The 19,563-nt window shown below is 41.2% G+C and overlaps 1 protein-coding gene across 4 annotated transcripts in view; it reads right to left on the reverse strand.

Annotated features, from left to right (window-relative positions):
• ZNF423 (zinc finger protein 423) overlaps positions 1 to 19,563 on the reverse strand; it is a 276,157-nt gene that overhangs the window by 69,997 nt on the left and 186,597 nt on the right. For all 4 annotated transcript variants that reach the window (XM_063410791.1, XM_063410790.1, XM_063410792.1 and 1 more), the window contains one exon: positions 17,087 to 17,171. In XM_063410791.1, the coding sequence (XP_063266861.1) occupies positions 17,087 to 17,171 (85 nt within the window). The remainder of the gene's footprint in view (positions 1 to 17,086; positions 17,172 to 19,563) is intronic.

The raw sequence follows: 19,563 nt of genomic DNA on the forward strand, positions 1-19,563 counted from the left end.
CCGAATGTAGGTGGGATTCGCAAGCCCCGGCATCCGCCATTAGCAGGTTGGCGCAAACACAAATGAGTGTTTTCACAAAAGCATGCAAAGGTTGTGAAATTCCAATGAATTCTTTCACTGGAAAAAAGAGTTCAAGCTGCCATGACCGGATATGTCACCTCCCACGGCACGCTGCGCGCCCGGCGAGGCACCATGGGAAATTACAGAATCAGAATGCATTGATTTTTCTGTAGAAAATACAGGCGGCAGCCCTGATGAAGAATTAAGGAGGAAATGTAATAACCTAATTCTCCTCCAACATCCTCACATGCACCCTTTCCAGCCCAGGCACCTGGCACCTCATCCAGACAACTGCCAGGTGGAAGACACAGAAGAAAATTCCCCATTGTTTAAGCATGTGGTGGGATCCCGGGCTGGGTGCACCACCAGCTGCTTACACCAGGGCTGAACTTGGCCCACGCTGTCTGAATGTCATCAGCTTTAAGACACAACATTTCCAAGCAATACTTGTTTTACGCTATCACATGTTTTATGTTTTTCTCCGTGACACTCATCTCCTAAACATTCCTTAGATACAAAACCTTAACAGGTTTTCTCCATAGAATACTATTTACAGTATAAAAAATTATTAATATTTCCTCCTCAAACTATACTGCATATGGCTTGAAAACTCTGGAGAATACAGAAAGAATTTTCCCTCCCTTTCACAGAACACGCACAGAAAATACAACATTAAGGTCTTCCTTTCTTACGGGGCAAGTTCCATAGCACTCGTCTCCACTCCTGCCTCCTCGATGGCACACACGGTTAAGCCATTCCTCACTTCTGCACAGTAGTGCTGATTTCCCTGTTTGCTGAGAAACTTTGAACTAAATGCAGTTACAAAATTCATGGCAGCCCTGCCTTGCCTGTTTGGGTTTTTTTAAGCTTCTATTTCAAGGTGACCCTTTTCCTACTTTGTGTCACCCCAAGTGTTGCTGCTCACATACTGAACCAACGCTCTCCCAGTAATTAACACCAGCACTTAATGAAGTCCAGCTGCTGCGATGGCAAACTGAAGGGATGCCAACCTTTGTAAACTAGTACCTTGGGCTGCTCCAGTTACAGCTGCTTTAAAACCACAGCAATCAGCTTCTCTTTGCCTACTTCTCAGAGATAATTCTTACCAAATAAGACAAGTGTTCAAGATTAAGCATTTAATAACAAAGCTTATCTCTGAACTAATATTTCAAGCTGGAAATGATATAAAGGGCTGGATCAACTTAAATGAACACTGCAAAATTAATAAAAATCCCAAGCAGCAAATGAAAATCTAAAATGAAGATTTGCAATGTTAAATACATAAACCTTTAAAAGCCCTAGAAGCGCAGTTCCAAGGGAAAATTGGAGACAGATTCTTCAGCAATATCTGGTCCTCTGAACTCTTTTCCTGATCCAGTATGAGAGACACTAACAGCCAGTGCTTTATTAAAATAATGTTCTCTGCCAGTTGTTTCATTACATGCAGGGATAGGGTAGGGATACTAGGTGAATGCTTTTGGAGACTCTTTGAAAGGATCTACATTATAACTCATACCACATGGATTTTCAAACCTTCCACAGTCTTCCCTTACATGTGCTTTCTTGCTCTACTCCTTAATCTACCTCGCTGAAAATATTTTCCGTGCAGAATTGCCAATAACATTTCACAATTTAAGCACTTATTTCCTTAACTCCTCTCCACTAAAAAAAAGCTGAAAAAAGGCAATTCAGAATACCAAAAGATGCTCTCCTCTTCTCTCAGACCCTCATTTCTGCTTTATGTACCTATGCTGTACTCCCACTTCAGCTGAAAAGACATCCAGTTTGGGCTGGAGAGAGATCTGAGAGCTGAGCTTTCCCAGGGAGAGGAGTCCCAGCCTGCTGCCCGAGGTGGGCAAGCAGGGAGGGCCAGAGAAGGTGAGCTGGGCTAAGACAAGGAAGGGCAGAACCCTGGCAGATGTACTTATTTTACAAAATGACTAACAGAGATAATGGCTTCTACTGTGATAAACAGTAAGTGGCATTTTAAAATGCATGTGGGAAGGGAACTGGCTAATTTACTTTCATTGGAACTAATTTACACCTAGATAATATGTATCAATTTACAAATATATTCAGCACCAGGAAATCAACAATTCTTCCAAGCAGGGGTTAATCCAAGGCTCAAGCCCTGCAGTTGGCCCAATTTTTCCACCAGAGACCTAACATTGCAGGATCAGTATTAAAAGTACATCCTCGATTATCCTGGATGTCCATACCCCTGAGAATATAACTTAAAAACAAAATCATTAGCTTACACAATAACATAGTCCTTGAAAAATAAAGAAATTCTTGTGTACAGAACAGCGCTGACTTCCAAGCACAAATTCCTTTGTTTTCCTAAATGCTAGCTTTGGATCCTACCAATGACTCCAAATGAGCTGCACTGAAATAATTGCATAACCTGGCAGCACTCTGCAATGTGTCAACAGTGCAGGGGCAGGAAGGTAGGAAAGACTAAAAGCCAAGAACCCAACTTTGGTGTAACTTACAGAAAATATTGCATGTATTCCACCACCTATCTTTCTTATTGTAGTTTTGATTTTAAATTATGCAGACTTTCACAGGGGAAGCAAATTTTTAGTCTCCAAAAGCTGTTGTGGTGAGGTTCTACAAGGGCAAACCATGGGAATGGGATGTGATGGTTTTGCATGACACGATAGTAACAAGGCTCACAAACCTTTCACATGCACTGGCCTCTTTATAAGAGTCAACCATGAAAAAAGTCTGTTTACAACAAAAGGCATCTGGTAACTACGATTATTCTGCCTTAGAACTGAACATTTTAGATTTCTTAGCTCCCTCTTTTGTTCAGTTTTAGTCCTTATGCTTGCTGTTTTCTGCTCTGCCCTGTTCTTTTTTTTGTGCACGTAAGAACCCAGCATGACAAAAATCTGCGTAATCGCCCCACTGATTTTTAAACAGGTGAGTGTTATTAGTTTCACCAAGAAAGAAAGTTCATAGATATATTTTAAATTCATTTTTCAAATCATTCCACAGGCAGCTACCCTGTTTTTTTCTGCAATGATAAAGCTCACAACTTGCTAGCCTGGAAACTCAAGGGAATTGTCTACTTGAAAGTAGAGCCTGAACTGCTAAATATGGATTCATATCTAGATATTGAAACCACCCTGCTCCCCAAATGCTGGCTGTTCAGATCCATCCATGCAGCCTTTACTCAGACTTCAGGTTGCTCTAACATGCTGGCGGTACTCAAATACACACAGAGACAATGCATTTCATGTGTATCCATGAAATTAAAGATATTTTCTCTTTTGTCCTGCAGTCCTCTTTAAGTTACTGCATGACACCACTCTGGAGTTAAGTAAAAGATGTACAATAACTTCTGAAGAAAAGAAATAAATCCTTTTGTTACAAAACTGACAGGCAGAGGAACTGAAGTTTCTTATAGGATACTATCATGTGCTCAAGATTTTAAAAGGTAATGCCATAGACACCTCAAAATAAAGTTCCTTCTATATATTCATGAACAGAAGAGTAGACATTTTAAGATCATGTGTGGAAAGTATAATCTGTAGACCTTTCAGTATTTCTGAATTTCTGATTTCAGCACCCTAAGGCACTGCTATATCTGCATAGGTGGTTAGTCCCTGTGTACCACAGTACAGACTCCATGGGCACGTGAGGAGCTTCCTGAATGAGGTGTATGACAGATGTGGCTCAGTCAGGATAAAGCAATAGCTTTAAACGTGCCACAGGCAGTGCTTCAGAGATGTCACTGTCCCACACTGTTTTTTAAGAACAACATTCAGGACTCTGGCATCCTGAACTTTAAACCTGCTCCTAAAACAGGCACATTTTGCTTAGAAAAGACATAACCTTATTGTATAGTAACTCAGAAATGTAATAAAGCTTTTCTTCCTGCAAAGAAGTGAAAAAGAACATTTCCACTGTCTTTAGACTGTTGGCTTTCATTTCTTCATTAGGTTACCCTCTGGATTGCCACAAGTCCAGAGTCTCCCTGTCAGCAGAGTCGAGCACACACAGACCTGCAAGGGATGCTGCTGCTCACCCTGCATCTCCTCTCAGCAAGCATGGCAAGGGCTGGTGCTGCTTCTCTTGTGCTCACTCTCCAGACAGGGAAATACTAATTGTCTTTTAAAAATCTCTATAGTATTTTGTCAATATTTTTTTATTACAGCAGAGCATGTATAAATATTTTATTGTAAACCAAGGGCCTAAAATAAACAGTTTAGTAAATAGTTATTACATTACAAGGAAAAACATCTGTGGAAACTGTTTTCCGTGTAATTATTCTTGCTATTTTACATTAGCTCTCAATGTGAATTTCTTTGGCTCTAATGTTTCACTTGTTCTAAATCTTCCTCCTTGTTGCTATTATTAAAATCTTAAAAAGGTGCCAAATCTTAAATGAAGGAAAAAAAAAGATTTGCTAGAAATTATTCATATCACAGTGAGCCTCTACTAAACCTGGCAGGGGTGCAATATTTTCGGTGAAATTAACATAAAATATACAACTGCAAATTATCCAGGAAATAGCTATGTTCTTTACAGTGCGCATTTACATTTGGTAAAAAATGTTCTACTTATCTGTCTAGCACAAAGCTCCAATCGCTTCCAAAGGCAGTTTTAAAGGGATAGTGATAGCTCTGCACAGGGAGCACGGTCCTTGCAGTGGCTGTAACAAATAGCTGGGGGGCAAAGTGACCTTCAGTAATTACTGGAGGTAGCAGTCAGCACTGGACATTCCTTGTTGTGAATACTAACAATCTAATTTTAGATATATTTCCCTTTTGGTATGCTGGATGAATTTCCTCTCTTAGGCCTAAGTCCTTTCTACTAAACACAAGAAAAACTGTAATACCATGTAAAATGCAAATTTTGCTGTAAATATTTTATAAAATTGTTGCATACATCCCAAAAGCTATAGGTCTTAATTGAGAGCAGGCTATTTTTCCAGTCAATATATGGAAATGGAAAATGCTAATTCATGTTTTTCTACTTATGAAAAACCCTGGAGAATGGCAAAACCACAAATGCACTCACTTTAATATTATAAATATAATTTGGCTCCCTCTTTGCAGTCCCTGATGTCCTGGCTTTTATCTCCCAATGGCTGCAGAGGAAGAATCAGAGAATCGCTTTTACATCCCCTGCGCAGGAAGTTCCCCCCGTGTGCTGCCAGCTTGGCAAAAGAGCAACAGCCTGAGCTCGCAAACGCGGCAAACAGGAACTGAAACAAGAAATTCCAGTGCTCCTGCACAGGAAACGAGCCCCACACCACGGCAGAGCTGCTCAGGACCGGGGTGTGCATGCTCAGCCCCGCTGGGCAGAGCTGTCACTGCCATGGCCGGGGGGTGAAGGAGCAGCGCTGTCCCCACACTCTCCCCCAGCCCCACGGCTCTGCCTTGCCTTTGTCGGTCTCCCTTCAGAGCAGCCGTGGCCTGGATAACACAGCCTGCAAAGCATCTCTCACAAGTACTGGAGATGACTAAAAGTCATTTAGCCTGCTCCAGCGTACGGTTACTTGTGCTTGCCTTTTTCATCCACTTTTCATTTCCTTGTCAAGGAAAAGACTGTTTTTTCCATTTTCTAGAAGAGAAATCATTAGGCTGTTAAAGCTAAAACTCTCTAAAGGTCACTGATGCTGGCTTTGAAGAGTGAAAATGATATAATTCCCCATTAGACTTTTAATCTCATGATTAGAGCTAAAGTTAACATGGCTGTTTCATTTTCTACCAGGCAAGAGTAAACTCATTTTTTCTTTCTCTACCAGAATACTTAATGGCATCCTATCTTGATGAGCAACATCTCCTAGTTAAACAGTACGAACAATGGAAATGCAAAATACTTTGGAGAGAGGTTTTGAATTTTTAAATGCTATTGATTAACCGTGAAAAGTCTTACTACATGCAGCACAGCAAAATCCACCCATGGAAATCCCTGACAAGGCAAAGGACCTGCTCTTGGTTGACAAGACCGCAGTCCTTGCTGGCACAGCAGGGAGACAAGGGAGAAGGATGCTTTTATTCCTGGTTTGAGCTCTGACTCCTACATCCCTAGAACTTACCCCTACAGATGTTTCTGAACCCAGTAATGCCAGTGAGTGAGGGTGGGACCCAACGTGCAGTAAGAGCTACTTGCCTGAGTGGAAACCATCCCCCTTTAGCCTCCTTAGGGGTATTTAGATTTGCAAAAACCTTGCAAAAGAGTCTGTGGGGCAAGAATTTACAGGTGCACACTGGCTTCAAAACCCAATGTACAGTACAGGCAGACACGGAAAAAAATTCAATTTTCTTCATTCAAGACAAACTCTGATAACCAGCTAGTAAAACTCAGACTATAATTTCTTATTCAGTGTTCCACATGAGATGCATTTTGCTGAATTTAACATGTTTTGCTGTTAATGGATTTCACAGTGTGTTGCCATTTTTATACAGCTGTCCAAATAAAATGTTGTGTACGATGATGTGCTTTTACTGTACTGCTAGCTTGCAAATGGCAGCTGATTCCCCAGTTTAAGCCTTAGGAGAATGGGAAAACTCTTTGACTAGGCCATTTAAAATATGCATTTTGGATCTCTGGAGTTCTTTTCCTGGTAAGTCATGTTCAAACAAGAACAAAGATGCAAGATAGATATAATTGCACCTTGTACATTTATGATCTAATAGTATTTCCACTGGAAGGAGAAATCAAACCTCAATATTTTCACTTGTATTTTTTTAATTTTTCTTTGTTGAACTAACTCAAAAGACATGTAAATTAAAATGGCTTAGATTTTAAAAAAATTAAATTGCCAGTCTAGATTTTCAAATGCTACATAAAGTAGATTAAGAAAATAATATCTCATGAGGTAAATTCCCCATCCCTTGGAAGTTCATCATTCAGGTTTAACACATTGTTGACTTCAGTTTCTGACACATTAGAATTAGTCTTCTAAGGAAATTCCCTCCATTGGTGTTCTGGAAGTGAAGGCACAGCTAATATCAGTTTAAAAAGATTTTAAAGGCAAAGGGGTGGTTGCTTTGCTTTTGGGTTTTTTTTCACCCTATATCACTTTTTTTTTTCAAGCAGTGAATCGAAAGTTGCTTGGGTCTTTTGGGGTTTTTGTTCATTTGTTTAAGAAAAGGGGGGATAAAAATGGAATTTCTTAACTAGGAAGCTAAACAAGGAGAAAAATGTCACTGGAATACTTTCTTCCCTTCAACTTTAGCTATCTATATCCGGCCCAGCTTGAATCAGTTACTGTTCATTGCATGAGGTTTCATCATTTAACTTTTGTTGCCAATATTTATTCCTGGATATAACTCACAGTCATGGGGTTTAAGAACTATTTGTCCATACCCCAATAATACATCATAGCTGATGCGTGCAAATCATAACAACCGAGGACATACCAGTGGTGCTAGTTGATGCTGATCCTGTAAAACATCCAAACTCTATCTGCAGCAAAACCTAAACCCAAAGGCTCTGCTTAGCCTGAGCCATGCTAAAAAAACTTCCCTTTCAATACAGAACAGGATAAAGTCATTGTAAAATCTAAACACTTCCAAGGTACACACACAATGATCAAAAGATTTGGTCACTTTTCAGGCCCATGACTGTCCACCAGATGATGGATGATGTGCAGCTGAAGGCAGGATTAAATCCCACGTAGGCTGTGACCAACTAAAGTGGTGATGTAAATGCATCAGCAGGGTGCACTTCCTACCTGGTGCCATCTTTTGCTGTCTTCTCCACCAATTCAGGAGGCACCAGAGAAGGAAACTGAGAAGGCGGTGCTTCGTCAAAGGTTGGACTCCATCTTGGAAATCTTTCCAACCTCAATGATTTTATGATTCTATGAATTGGGTGAAAAAGACAACTATGGGACTACAGTAAGGTGTTTTGGCCTGCTATGGAGCTCTGTCTTAGGAAGACCATGGTATTTGTACATGATTTATTTGCGTTTCTTCTGTTGTGGCAGGACAAAACACTTTTCACTTTAAAAAATCATGATTTGCCACTTCTTAAGAATTTGACATTACTGCAGGGAAGTTGACAGTGACAACCAGAAGTCCCCTACCTCAAGCTTATTGTGCAATCATCTAAAAAAGAAATTTAATTTTTAAAATGGCACACAATGAATCTGAGAAGTCAAAATATTCAATTAAAACACTTCTGATTCTTAAAATGGCACAAAGCTGTCAAAAGTTACTGATAAATTGAATGAAGTCTGTGACAAGGAAGCAGCACATCTGCAGAGACCAGCTGTGCAAAGGCTTTATCTGTGTCAAGAGCCTTGAAACAAATAAAAAAAGTACAAGTGCTTAAAAAGTTGACATGGGTTTCCTTCATGGGGATCAGTTGTAAAGACCTTCAGGGTCACAAAGTTTTCCTCTACAAATTTAAAAAATAAGGTGCCAGTACCCCAAACAGAGCATCCAGGGAGGGCTATGTCTGATTTGACTTGCTTGCCACCTATCACAAAACAAATAATTTTTAAGGGTCATGTCAGTTGGTAACCTCTTGTTCCAGGAGACCAGACAAAATCTTCCTCAAGGTTAAGGATGTTGTTGAGTTTAAACTATAATTAAAGGCGACAGTCCAACTGCCTCACTTTGTTACTTCCCAAGTAACATGAGGTACAAATTTGGACTTTTAACATATGAACAAACCCTTTTTCTCTGGCAACTGAGCTAGGGTTCAGCATATCCACACCAGTACTTTTACTGGTTCACCAAAGGGTTGTTCCACAATCAAAAGAAGAAAAATAAACATTTGTCAGTGCTCAAAAGTGATGAATATTGAACCACATATTCAGAAAGAGTAAAATCCAGAATATTATCAGCAGAAAAGGAATTTAACTATAGATTACTGATGTTAAGTACATTTTTCTCCCATTTTCCTATGATTGGAAACAGTCTGGAACCTTGTCTAGGTTCCCCCAAGAGGTAAAATGAGTATTTTATAACTCTGCCAAAGCTAATTCCTAGCTACCCCAAGTATGAGGTCTTTCCAGCTTCACTAAACATTCATTCCTTTTTCTTTATTCACTTCTCATATAACATCTGTTTTTCAGAAAAAGTTTTCAGTCAGTCAGAAAGGTGGTACTTGTACCAGATATTTCCAAACCAGTGAATAAAGAAGAAAGGAGGATAACACCTACACTATCCTGATAAAACTGTTACTTGCTAAAAAGCTCCCACAAAAAATCAACACCTAAATTTAAGGACAGAACAAATAGAGACATTAGTCCCACAATTCACTTGAGGAGAACAATGTCCTGAAAACATCATTTATATGAAGTCTGAAGACTGCACTTAGAAATGGTGGTGGGTTTTTTCCCTCTTCCACCCCCACTAAATATTCTGGTTTTTTCTCAAAAGTAGGACACAGAGGGGTGCTGACCTCTCCACCAGAAAGCAGAGTCATTTCACCATCTGCAGAGAGAACCCAAGCCCCATATGGTGAGGACTTGCTTTCTTTTCCAGATTCAAGATTAGCAAAGAGGGGCTAAGAAATTCATTTGCAAACTTAGAAATACATGGCCATATGCATGTAAAATATCTGAGAATAAGGCAGAAACTATCTCTGCAGACTTTTAAATACAAACATAAAACAGTTTTCAAGGTGAGTTAATGAAATGAAGACCAAGTTATATATTCAGAAAAATTATTTCTACACAGGGTAAAGTTTACTGAAAACAGAATTTTTTGCTACACTGCCTAGCTCATGTTGAAAGCCTGGGACTAGACTGAGGTGCTTGTTAATGATAACTTTGAAGAAATACCACACTTAAAACTCAGACTGATTGCAGAAAAGGTGTTTTATCAACTTCTCCCTTTATGAATAAATATGAAACTACCAGGAAAATGTTTAAACAGGTGTAATCATCACTGCATATGAAAATTGAGTTTGGAGGCTGTAAGGAATCTTAACACAGTTAAGAAAGAATGAAAGCAATGTAACACTGCGATCATTGCCCATTATGCATGTATCATGCAAAACAGGAATGTTGTCATAGCAGCTATAAAAATGTCAGTGAAAACTGAACTACTATTACCAAGTTGTAAATGAAATGAAAAATGCAAAAGGAATATGTGTATGAATACATTAAGGGAAATGTTATTTCTTTCCTGATAAACAAGCACAACAAAATACATTCTCATGAAATGGAGTAATTTGTGTGTACAAATACACAGAGATAACAATCACAGGAGGCCAAATCTGCACAGGACAACTGGATAAAATTATTAAGATTTTGTATAATCAATTTTCCAGTGTTAGAAAGGAAGGAACAGTAAAAACACAATGTTTTGAAGTTTCAAAGTAAGAAACAAATTAAGTAATAGATTATATTAAGGCCAATTTTGTTTATACTAAATAAAGGAAGCTGCTTGTGTTTGTTAGAAATGACAACCTGGCTTTCAGTAGGACTATACTGTTAAAAAGTGTTGGAAAACAAATGTTTGTAGCCATTAATACACTATACTCATTGCAACATTTAATGACTTGTAAATGTAGTTAATGCTAAAACTATTGAATGCAAAAAAAAACGCCAAAAAATACACGGGGCTTAGAGTTGGGCAAAATAACAAGAGACCCTTACTGGCATGAGCAGATGCCTGTGCCCAGGAGCCTGAGCCAGCAGCCAGCTCCACTGGGGCAAAGCCTCTCAAGCAGCACCAGCAGAAGCCCAGCCAGCCCCTGGGATTAAAGCTCCCAGGGGCACGTGGAGGGAGACACCCTGTATGCGTCCATCTCTTAAGGTAAGTACACCTAACTTTTTTTTCCCAATATTAGTCTTTCTCAATAGGCAGTTGCTGAAAAATGGAAGTCTAGTACATATTCTTCATTAAGGCAAGTCCACACAGAATTGGATATTGAAGCCAAGTGCTGGGTAAATATAAGAAGGTTGTACCTTCAATTCTGCATTAAAAGAGCAATTACTTGGAATATGCATTACAAACATCAAAGTTAAAAAAAAATCTGAGTCCTAATGTGTCCATAATTAATTCACACATTCAGCAGTTGAGTCCGGAAATATGTTCCTGTTGATAATTTGCAAGTAATGCTTCAAAAACAATCTGGCACGTTTTTATTTGCCTTAATGCCTGAAAGCTATTACTAACACAGTGCTTTACAATGTCATCCTCATTGCTACTATGTACATGCTTTAACTAACAGAAGTCAAAAAACTAGGAATTTTACAAAAATTAAAGCTGTGCACCTTCTAATATTGACTACATTTACTTCCTGTAAAGTAATATCTTTTATTATAAGAGAGATTCTGAGAAGCATTAGCTGTCCTCAACTCAATGAGAATGAGGAACAAAGTGCTTCATAAGATCAGGCCTGAGTGTAAGAAAGGCTTCACATCCTCATCAGAGAATTCCCAGGGCTAGGTCTCTTCACACGTATAAAAGTCAGTTCTGCAAAAATGAACCTTACTTACATCCTTGTCACATACACAGGCACTCAGAATTTACTGTGACAAGGAAGGAGTACAAGACCATCCAAAATGAGTCAGAATTTTTATTCATATAATTAGCAATTTTGTTAATATCCAAGTCTATGAACTTTATGTTTTATGAAACAAATCAAAAGATAAAACTGTTTGCTTCAATTTTTAAACAGAAAACAAAAATATAACTGGGAATATATTGATTTATGCTTGATTTGAGTATGATCTCAACCCCTTCACCTCTGTACTGGTTTCATCTCAGCAGCTGAGCTTGGTATCAACTGCTAATTCTTCAGAACATAAAATGAGTTTTCTAAATTGCTGCTTTTTAGAAAATTATTTCTGTAGCTATTATTGCAGTTTGATCATTTCCAAGCACGCAACTTACTTTTTATTTTAAAATATTATGTTATTTTAAAATGTTAACAAAATAAACCTATAGCCGGCCATTGTTTTGTTTTAAATACTTGCATGCATTTGGTAGAAATGTAACTGTGGATGGATGTTTTCCCTTCTCTTTTGTGTTTAATTCTGGCAGAGTGTTTCCAGAACTTGAAACATGATCTCTAAGGGCAGGAAAGGTAATTAAGATCCTTGGAGTGCTACGCTATACACAATGTATGATATGCTGCGGCTAGGGGCAGTACTCAGAAAACTCTCCCAAACACGGTGCTTAACTTTGTCAGCCCCATCCCATCAAACAGGGAGGAATTTATCGAGGCTGCAGCTCAAGAGCCGGACCACGGGACAATTTCACTGTGACTTGTGGAAGCTTTCCCTTCAGCACTGCCTGTGTCCCCAGCGGCTCCCCCAGCACGGGCCCTGCTCACACCACAGACACACCCAGCCTGCGCCTCGTCCGCTGCTCACCGGGGCTCATTCCTGGCTCTGCCACGGGCAGGGACGGGAGCGCCACTGCGGCTCCGAGCACTGGGACAGCCTCCCGTGAGCACACAGACGCTTACATTCCTTGGGAGCCAGAGGCAGGAGGAATGTACAGCAATCCAGTGTTGCAGCACAAACCAGGAATCATTATTTTCCCCGTTCCAGCACTAAATGAGCCCCAGTTGAGCTTCCTGTGCACATTTGCCAGGAGACTTTCTTGGAGAATGGTGAAAGAAGAGTTTGGGCAGTTGCTCATCTTCTTTGAATGTTAAATGTAAAACATGCCCCATCTAACCGAGTCAGAGAGAAGTATTGCTGTGTCCACTTCTCTCACCCAAAAGCTGAGAACTCTGGCAGCTCCAAATGCACTTCCCATTGATACGGGCAACCTGACCCACTCAGAGAACAAATCTGTGGAATTATGTGCGCCCTGAAAAACACCAATTAGGGAACCCAGCCTGGCTGTGGGAAGAGCACAGCTGTAAACACCCAACAGGAAACCCCTGGGCCCAATCCTTTTCCGTACTCAGGCTCTGAGCGGATTTCCTCGGCAGTGCCGGACGGGAGCAGCGCTGCCCGCACGGGGGCTCGGCGGCGGCCCCGTGAGGAGCCCGGAGCTCCAGGACGGTCCCGTGAGGAGCCCGGAGCTCCAGGGCGGCCCCGTGAGGGAGCCCGGAGCTCCAGGACGGCCCCGTGAGGAGCCCGGAGCTCCAGGGCGGCCCCGTGAGGAGCCCGGAGCTCCAGGGCGGCCCCGTGAGGGAGCCCGGAGCTCCAGGGCGGTCCCGTGAGGGAGCCCGGAGCTCCAGGGCGGTCCCGTGAGGGAGCCCGGAGCTCCAGGGCGGTCCCGTGAGGGAGCCCGGAGCTCCAGGGCGGTCCCGTGAGGGAGCCCGGAGCTCCAGGGCGGTCCCGTGAGGGAGCCCGGAGCTCCAGGGCGGTCCCGTGAGGGAGCCCGGAGCTCCAGGGCGGTCCCGTGAGGGAGCCCGGAGCTCCAGGGCGGCCCCGTGAGGAGCCCGGAGCTCCAGGGCGGCACCGTGAGGAGTCCGGAGCTCCAGGGTGCCCCGGGCGGGCTCTGGGCGGAGGCTGCACGGATATTTCCAGGCTGTGGCTGCTGCCGTGGCTGCTCGGTGCTCCCGCAGAGCCGGGCCCCGCAGGCCCATCCTCCCCGCATTAACAGAGACGGCACAGCGGAGGCCGAGCGAGGTGGGGAGATCGGGGGGAGAAGCTTTAAACATTGCCAGGTCAGCGCAACAGGAGGTAACCAAGTACAGAGGCAGCAAGAACTACTGAAAGTTTTTGATATAGTCCCGAGTGGACTCCCCAATGCCTGTAAATGTTTCAAAGGGGGATCCCCTTTCTGCGGGCATGGAAATGTTTCAAAGGAGCCCCAATCGGTGCAATGTTTCAAAGACCACTGCTCTCTAAAAATTCCAACCCGATCTACCCCGCACCCCAGCTGAAAACCTTCCTGAACAGATTCCTTGCTGGCTAACCCCAGCTGAGGAGGTCTGTTCTGCCACACAGAGCCCTCCTAGGGGCCCCAGCACAAACCGAAACAAAACATCTCCCGTTTCCCCCCTCCGGGGATGGATGCAGCCTGCCCGTCCCCGGGGACCCGCCAAGGACCCAGTGTGCCTCTGTGTTTGTGCACAGGATATGAAGGGCTAGAGTGCAGCAGGGTAATTTTTCAAAGCGGTGTGTGGGAGTAGCAATGGAAATTCCCTGCATACTGCTTTGAAAAAAACAAACCCCCTACCTCCATGAATTATGAACAGGGCCTCCAGCTCCAGACAGGGAATCTGAGAGGTTGAAGAGGGAGGCACAGCCAACTTAACTGGATGCAGTTTTTAAGACCATGATGTCAGAAATAAATGAATTCTTTAATCATATTATGGACACTGCTACCTAAAAGGTATCGCTGCTACAGAGCAGGGATTCCTTTGTTGACAGTCACTTGAGCAAAATAAAACTGCAAGCAAGTCTTAAGATATGTCAATTATTGATTTTGTGTTTCTCAAAGTATGAGAAGAAAGTGCTGCTGAGAGGTCTTGGATTATCAAAGCCAAGGGATTTTTTACCTAAAAATTACATGTCAAGGCTAACTTCATTGTCTTGGCTCTTCTCAAATTCAAAAGAGAGATAAAAATCTCTCCCTGGAAATGCTTATCCTACTCAAACTCTTATCTTAGATTGGTATCAATCATTCATTTTCCCCAGACAGCATCTCAATGACTATATTAAACTAGACACCTTAACTTTAGACAGATACAAGTTCATTGAGATGAGGCCAGCCCTAAGCTCCTGAGGACACACGGTCTGAGGGCAAATTCCTCCTGTCTCCCAAACACCTGTATGTTCACCCTACGATCTCAGTGTTCCCCCAGCACAAACAAATCCTCATCTGTAGATTTAAACTGACAATGATGACATTAATAATTCCTGTGAACTAGACCTGGGCTGCAGAAACAGCTATATTAGCTTCTTTCTCTTGCTGTCCATCTGGCTAGACTTGGTCTAACACAGAGAAGGGAAACTCTTGCACCCCTTATCAGTGATAAACCAGCCTAAGCTCCAAGGAGGCACATGTCAGTCTGTCCCAAGGGAATAAAGTGCTCAGGCTATGACCAGGGGGACAGGAGCAAGCACAGGAGGCAGCTAGTCACTCTCCCTACAGTGACCGACCCAGGACTATGTAAATTAACACTTAAAATATACACTGCATTCATTGCTTGAGAGATGCTGACATCTAGCCTCTCCTTCTCCCTTCAGTATTCCCCAGTAAAGAACAAACAGCAATGAGCAAACTCACTGGAAACACCTTTTTCTGTGAACATTTGCATGTCCTGAAGGAGAGGGGGGATCCAGGAGCCTTGTGAACCAAGATGCTCAGAGTGAGAGAAGTTTGGCTTCATATTAAAGGATTCTACACTTTGCTGTTTCCTAAACTGAACCATTAAAAGCAGTGATGACCTTAATGTACATCCTCAGTCTGTACCTCTGGAAAGGGATGTGAAGATATGACATCACAGTGGAATTATCACATATTTTCTTACCACATCCTGGTATTTACAATGTTCTGGGTGTACAGAACTGGGCCCATAGCACTTTTGTATTATACAGATTTCTTCCAAATATTAAAGTAACTGATGCACAGCTTCAAGGAAACAATGGGTACAGTTTTCACAAATTACCAGCACCACAATTTTCACAGCCTCCTATGCCTTCTGCACCTGCTGGTTTCCAATAGTGCTAAGAACTTTGTAAGGTCATGTGTATAATTGTCTATTATTCAAGACAGCACTAACATGGGCATATACATAAATAAACTTCATGTATCAGTTACTGGAAAATGAAGAAATTACATTTTTCCAATAGAAAAAATATAGTTCCCTTCGAATCAAGCAGAACCTTAACTCAGCATTTCATGACCTTTGTATTTAAAAATCAGCTATTAGCTACTGGATCACAAATTAAGTTGAAACAAGTGCTAAGCTTGCTAAGGACTTCTTTCTTAAAATCTAGGAGGGAGCTACATGAAATCACCATGGTCCAATTAACAAGGATCTCACTATTCAAGCTTGCAAACAAGAGATTACATTAACACCTGCTACAAAACCAAACATTTTTAGATATCTTTATCCTAACCTGCTTGACATTAACTCAAAACTCCTGCCTGGCTCTTGGATGAAAATTATTGTGACTGACATGTATGTTTTTCATTTGGGGGTAGGGGTTTGAAGGTTGTGTCAGTCCATATATCTCCCTCTCTGGTATTTATGCATAATCCACTTCAAGGCTAATAGAAGTTACATACCTGAATTGATGGGAGAATAATTTCCTAAATGTAAAATTACAGAAGGAAAACCATTATGCTTATGGGAGTTAAATGCTGTGTAAGAATGTATGAGACACAGAGAGCCCTGTCAGGTCCTTGAAGGGTCTCATCCAACACATGCTTACAGTGGCATGTGTATCTTTTTGTGGTCTATGCACCAAAATAAACTGACCTCTTGGGCCAACACATATATTTATAATATCTGTCCATACAGGAAAAAACTTTTCTTTGTGTTCATCAGAGAAGCAATCATACAGCTGCAGCAGAAATACACCCCATCAGGTTACAGAGATGCTTTTACTAACTCCTGTGACAGGACTGTCGCAGAAGGCAGAAAGCACTGATTTTTAAAACACTTGTATGTCTAAAAAGCTGAACTTTCTGAAGTCCAGAATTGTTGGAAAAAGTAGAAAAACTCCATTGAAATAACTCTGTAAGTGTTTTGTTTTGACAATGTTCCTCAGGAATTCACCACACTTAGCTGGGAAAATGCTAGCAGTTACATCTATTCAATGTCATGACATACAAAATTGAAACATAATTGCTCCTAAGTGGTTGACAACTGGCAAGTACTTTTTACACATATAGAGAGAAATTTATGCTATCAAATGGAAGATACTGTCAAAAGTTGGATTTTAATATAAATGAAAATGCTACATGAGGACTCAAAAGGATAAGGAAAAAGCTCAGCAGTAACACTTTTATAACCACATATTTAAAAAGCTTTGAAGTGAAGAATCATTACATCAAAATCATTTTCCTTGAAAAATAAAAAAAAATAAATTACAGCATGAATATTAACAAGTTATTAGAATAGTGAATGTCAAAGAGTAGCAAAAAACAAGCAGCCAATGAGTGGCCTAGCGTAAAGAATGTCTTACCAATCATATGGTTAGCGACATGGATTTGTATCTCTCTCTCATTCTCAAAGGTCATCTGGCACTTGATGCATTGATAGGTCTTTTTCTGTTTAATAACCAAAAAGAGATTAGAGAAAACTGCACTGTAGCATAAGGCAAGTGTGATCATGAATATAGCATGTATATGCTTCAAATTTCCTCCACTGAGGATTTTTTTGCCCGTATATCCCCAAGCCAGGCTTTTCTGGGATCATAAAAACAATCTCTAATTAACAACCAGCTTTATGAGAAATTTTAATTTCAACTTAAAAAATTTCAAATTACACTACTTGAAAATCTGACTGAGTACCTGAGCCACAATGAGATTGTGTCCTTTAACCCACTGCAGTAAAGTCCCCCAGAGTGAAATAAAAGACAGAAAAGTAACTGTTTGCAGAGTAAAATCAATTTTCTCAAAAATTCCACCTTTCATTAAACTCAAAATAGAGCAGGCAGAGCACCTATAGTTACTTGGGGAAGTGAAGGAAAAAATGCATTTTCTATTGGTCTCCAATCAGAAATCTTGAAAAAACAGCATTAACACAAAGAACTGTTTCCTGGTATACAACAATCATATATATACATCATATATATAAAACAATCTGTTTATATTTTCTCCATCTCAAAGCCATACCAGAGAGGCCTAGCTGCAGAAGCCAGGAGACAGGGTGAAAAGGCAATTACATGAACCATTTATTCAAACATAAAATGGGGTTTGCACTCAGATTAACAGTATTGTGTGCACTTGTGCAACATAGCAGGAAAAAATCCAAGAAAGCATTTGCAGAAATTAAAATGCATGTTGACAAGTTGGACATCCAACTCAGGAAAAAAAGAAAAAAAATCATGAAGGCTAAGCTTTTGTACACTTGCAAAAAGTATTACTTCCCAAGGTGGGAGTAATGGTGCTTTGGTTTGATATACATGCTTATTTACTGCATGGAAATATACTATCTAAATAGACACTTTTTGATGTGTTATTTAGAAAAATTTGGCCTTTTGTGCCTACTTGTTTCTGGAGAATAATTCCTACTGCAACAATTGCCACTAGGCACAAGCATGAGGTCTGCATCCCCATGGCCAAAGCTGGTGGCAGCAGAACACACACGAAATCTCTGCGTGGTGGCCACAAGGGATGGATGAGAACCCCAAGCCAACAGCACTGAGAAGCCCAATTCAGTAAACAACACCCTCTTAACCTTTTGAAGGAAAATATTTTTGAGGGCACTTTTTTGTGTTATTTTTGATGCACATTACTTTTTTTTCAGCCTCCACCCCACACCCAGGTATAGAACCCCATTTTTAGGACAGCAGTAATAAGACAGAAGTTTTGAGTTAAATAGAGGAGTTGCTGCCATCCCTCTGTGCATGGGATCCAATTTCCTCAAGCACCTGCTGAGGAAAGAACAAATTAGGTGCTACCAAGAGCTTAACTACTTCCCATGTCATCAATGGCAACAAGGTAGCCTGCTGGAGGTTAATGAACAGGCTGTAACACCATAATAACAAATGCACCAGTCTATGGAAGTTAGGCATATTCCATGAATTCTGTACCGGTGTGTGTTTGCTTAGGCAGGGCTTTCTAGGCTCAAACAACAATGGGTGATTAACATGATAATGGGAAGAAGGCTATACTCCATTGGCTGAAAGCTGACACAGCCAACCATATAAAAGGAAATAGTTCGGATTGGCTAGTTATCCCTAGGCAGCTCAAGAAAGTATCCTCCTGGAGTCCATTTGGAAATCAAGGCTGTTAATGGAAAAGCAGCTGGATTTCTGCAGCACTCTTTCTGGGGAATCTGTTCTGGCAGACAAACGCAGCACACGTACATACACATGTCCTCTCAAACACACTGGCACACACATGCTGAGGGCTCCTAACTTCAAAAACAAAACAAAACACGAAAAAACCTTAAAAGTGCAAAATAGGATTGGGTAGTGACTGATTCATGTGGTCACATGGTCACCTTTAAAACTTGAAACCTTCTTCTGCCTTAAAACTACAAAGCTAAGTTCTGTGCCTTGTCCAATGCTTGTCTCAGTTACGAGGGTTCCCTCAGTAACCAGCTAGAGGAGAGTATTTCAGCCTGACTCCATTTCAACCCTTCAAAGTTATATTAAACACAGACAAATGATTCATTTTTTAATTGATTTTGGTGCTTCTGAAAGCTACTTACTAACAGATCTGGAGACAGGATGTCTTTGTTTATCCACAGAGCCAGCACTGACTCCTCCACACCATTTCACAACCTTGTAAAACACTCTGCTTGGCATAAGGAGCCCTCAGCAGATTTCAGAATTCCTCTCTGTGCTACCTTTGGCCTCAGCTGAGACCTGTGCATGTGGACCAGGTGATGGCTCCTGTGACAGGGCACCCCACTTGACATGGGGTGAGGCTAATAAATGGCCTATGGTCTCAAAATAACTATAGCTAGATTAGCACCCAAGTGTATATGCAA

This window comes from Prinia subflava, chromosome 13 (genome assembly GCF_021018805.1).
Source record: "Prinia subflava isolate CZ2003 ecotype Zambia chromosome 13, Cam_Psub_1.2, whole genome shotgun sequence".
Taxonomy (NCBI): Eukaryota; Metazoa; Chordata; class Aves; order Passeriformes; family Cisticolidae; genus Prinia; species Prinia subflava.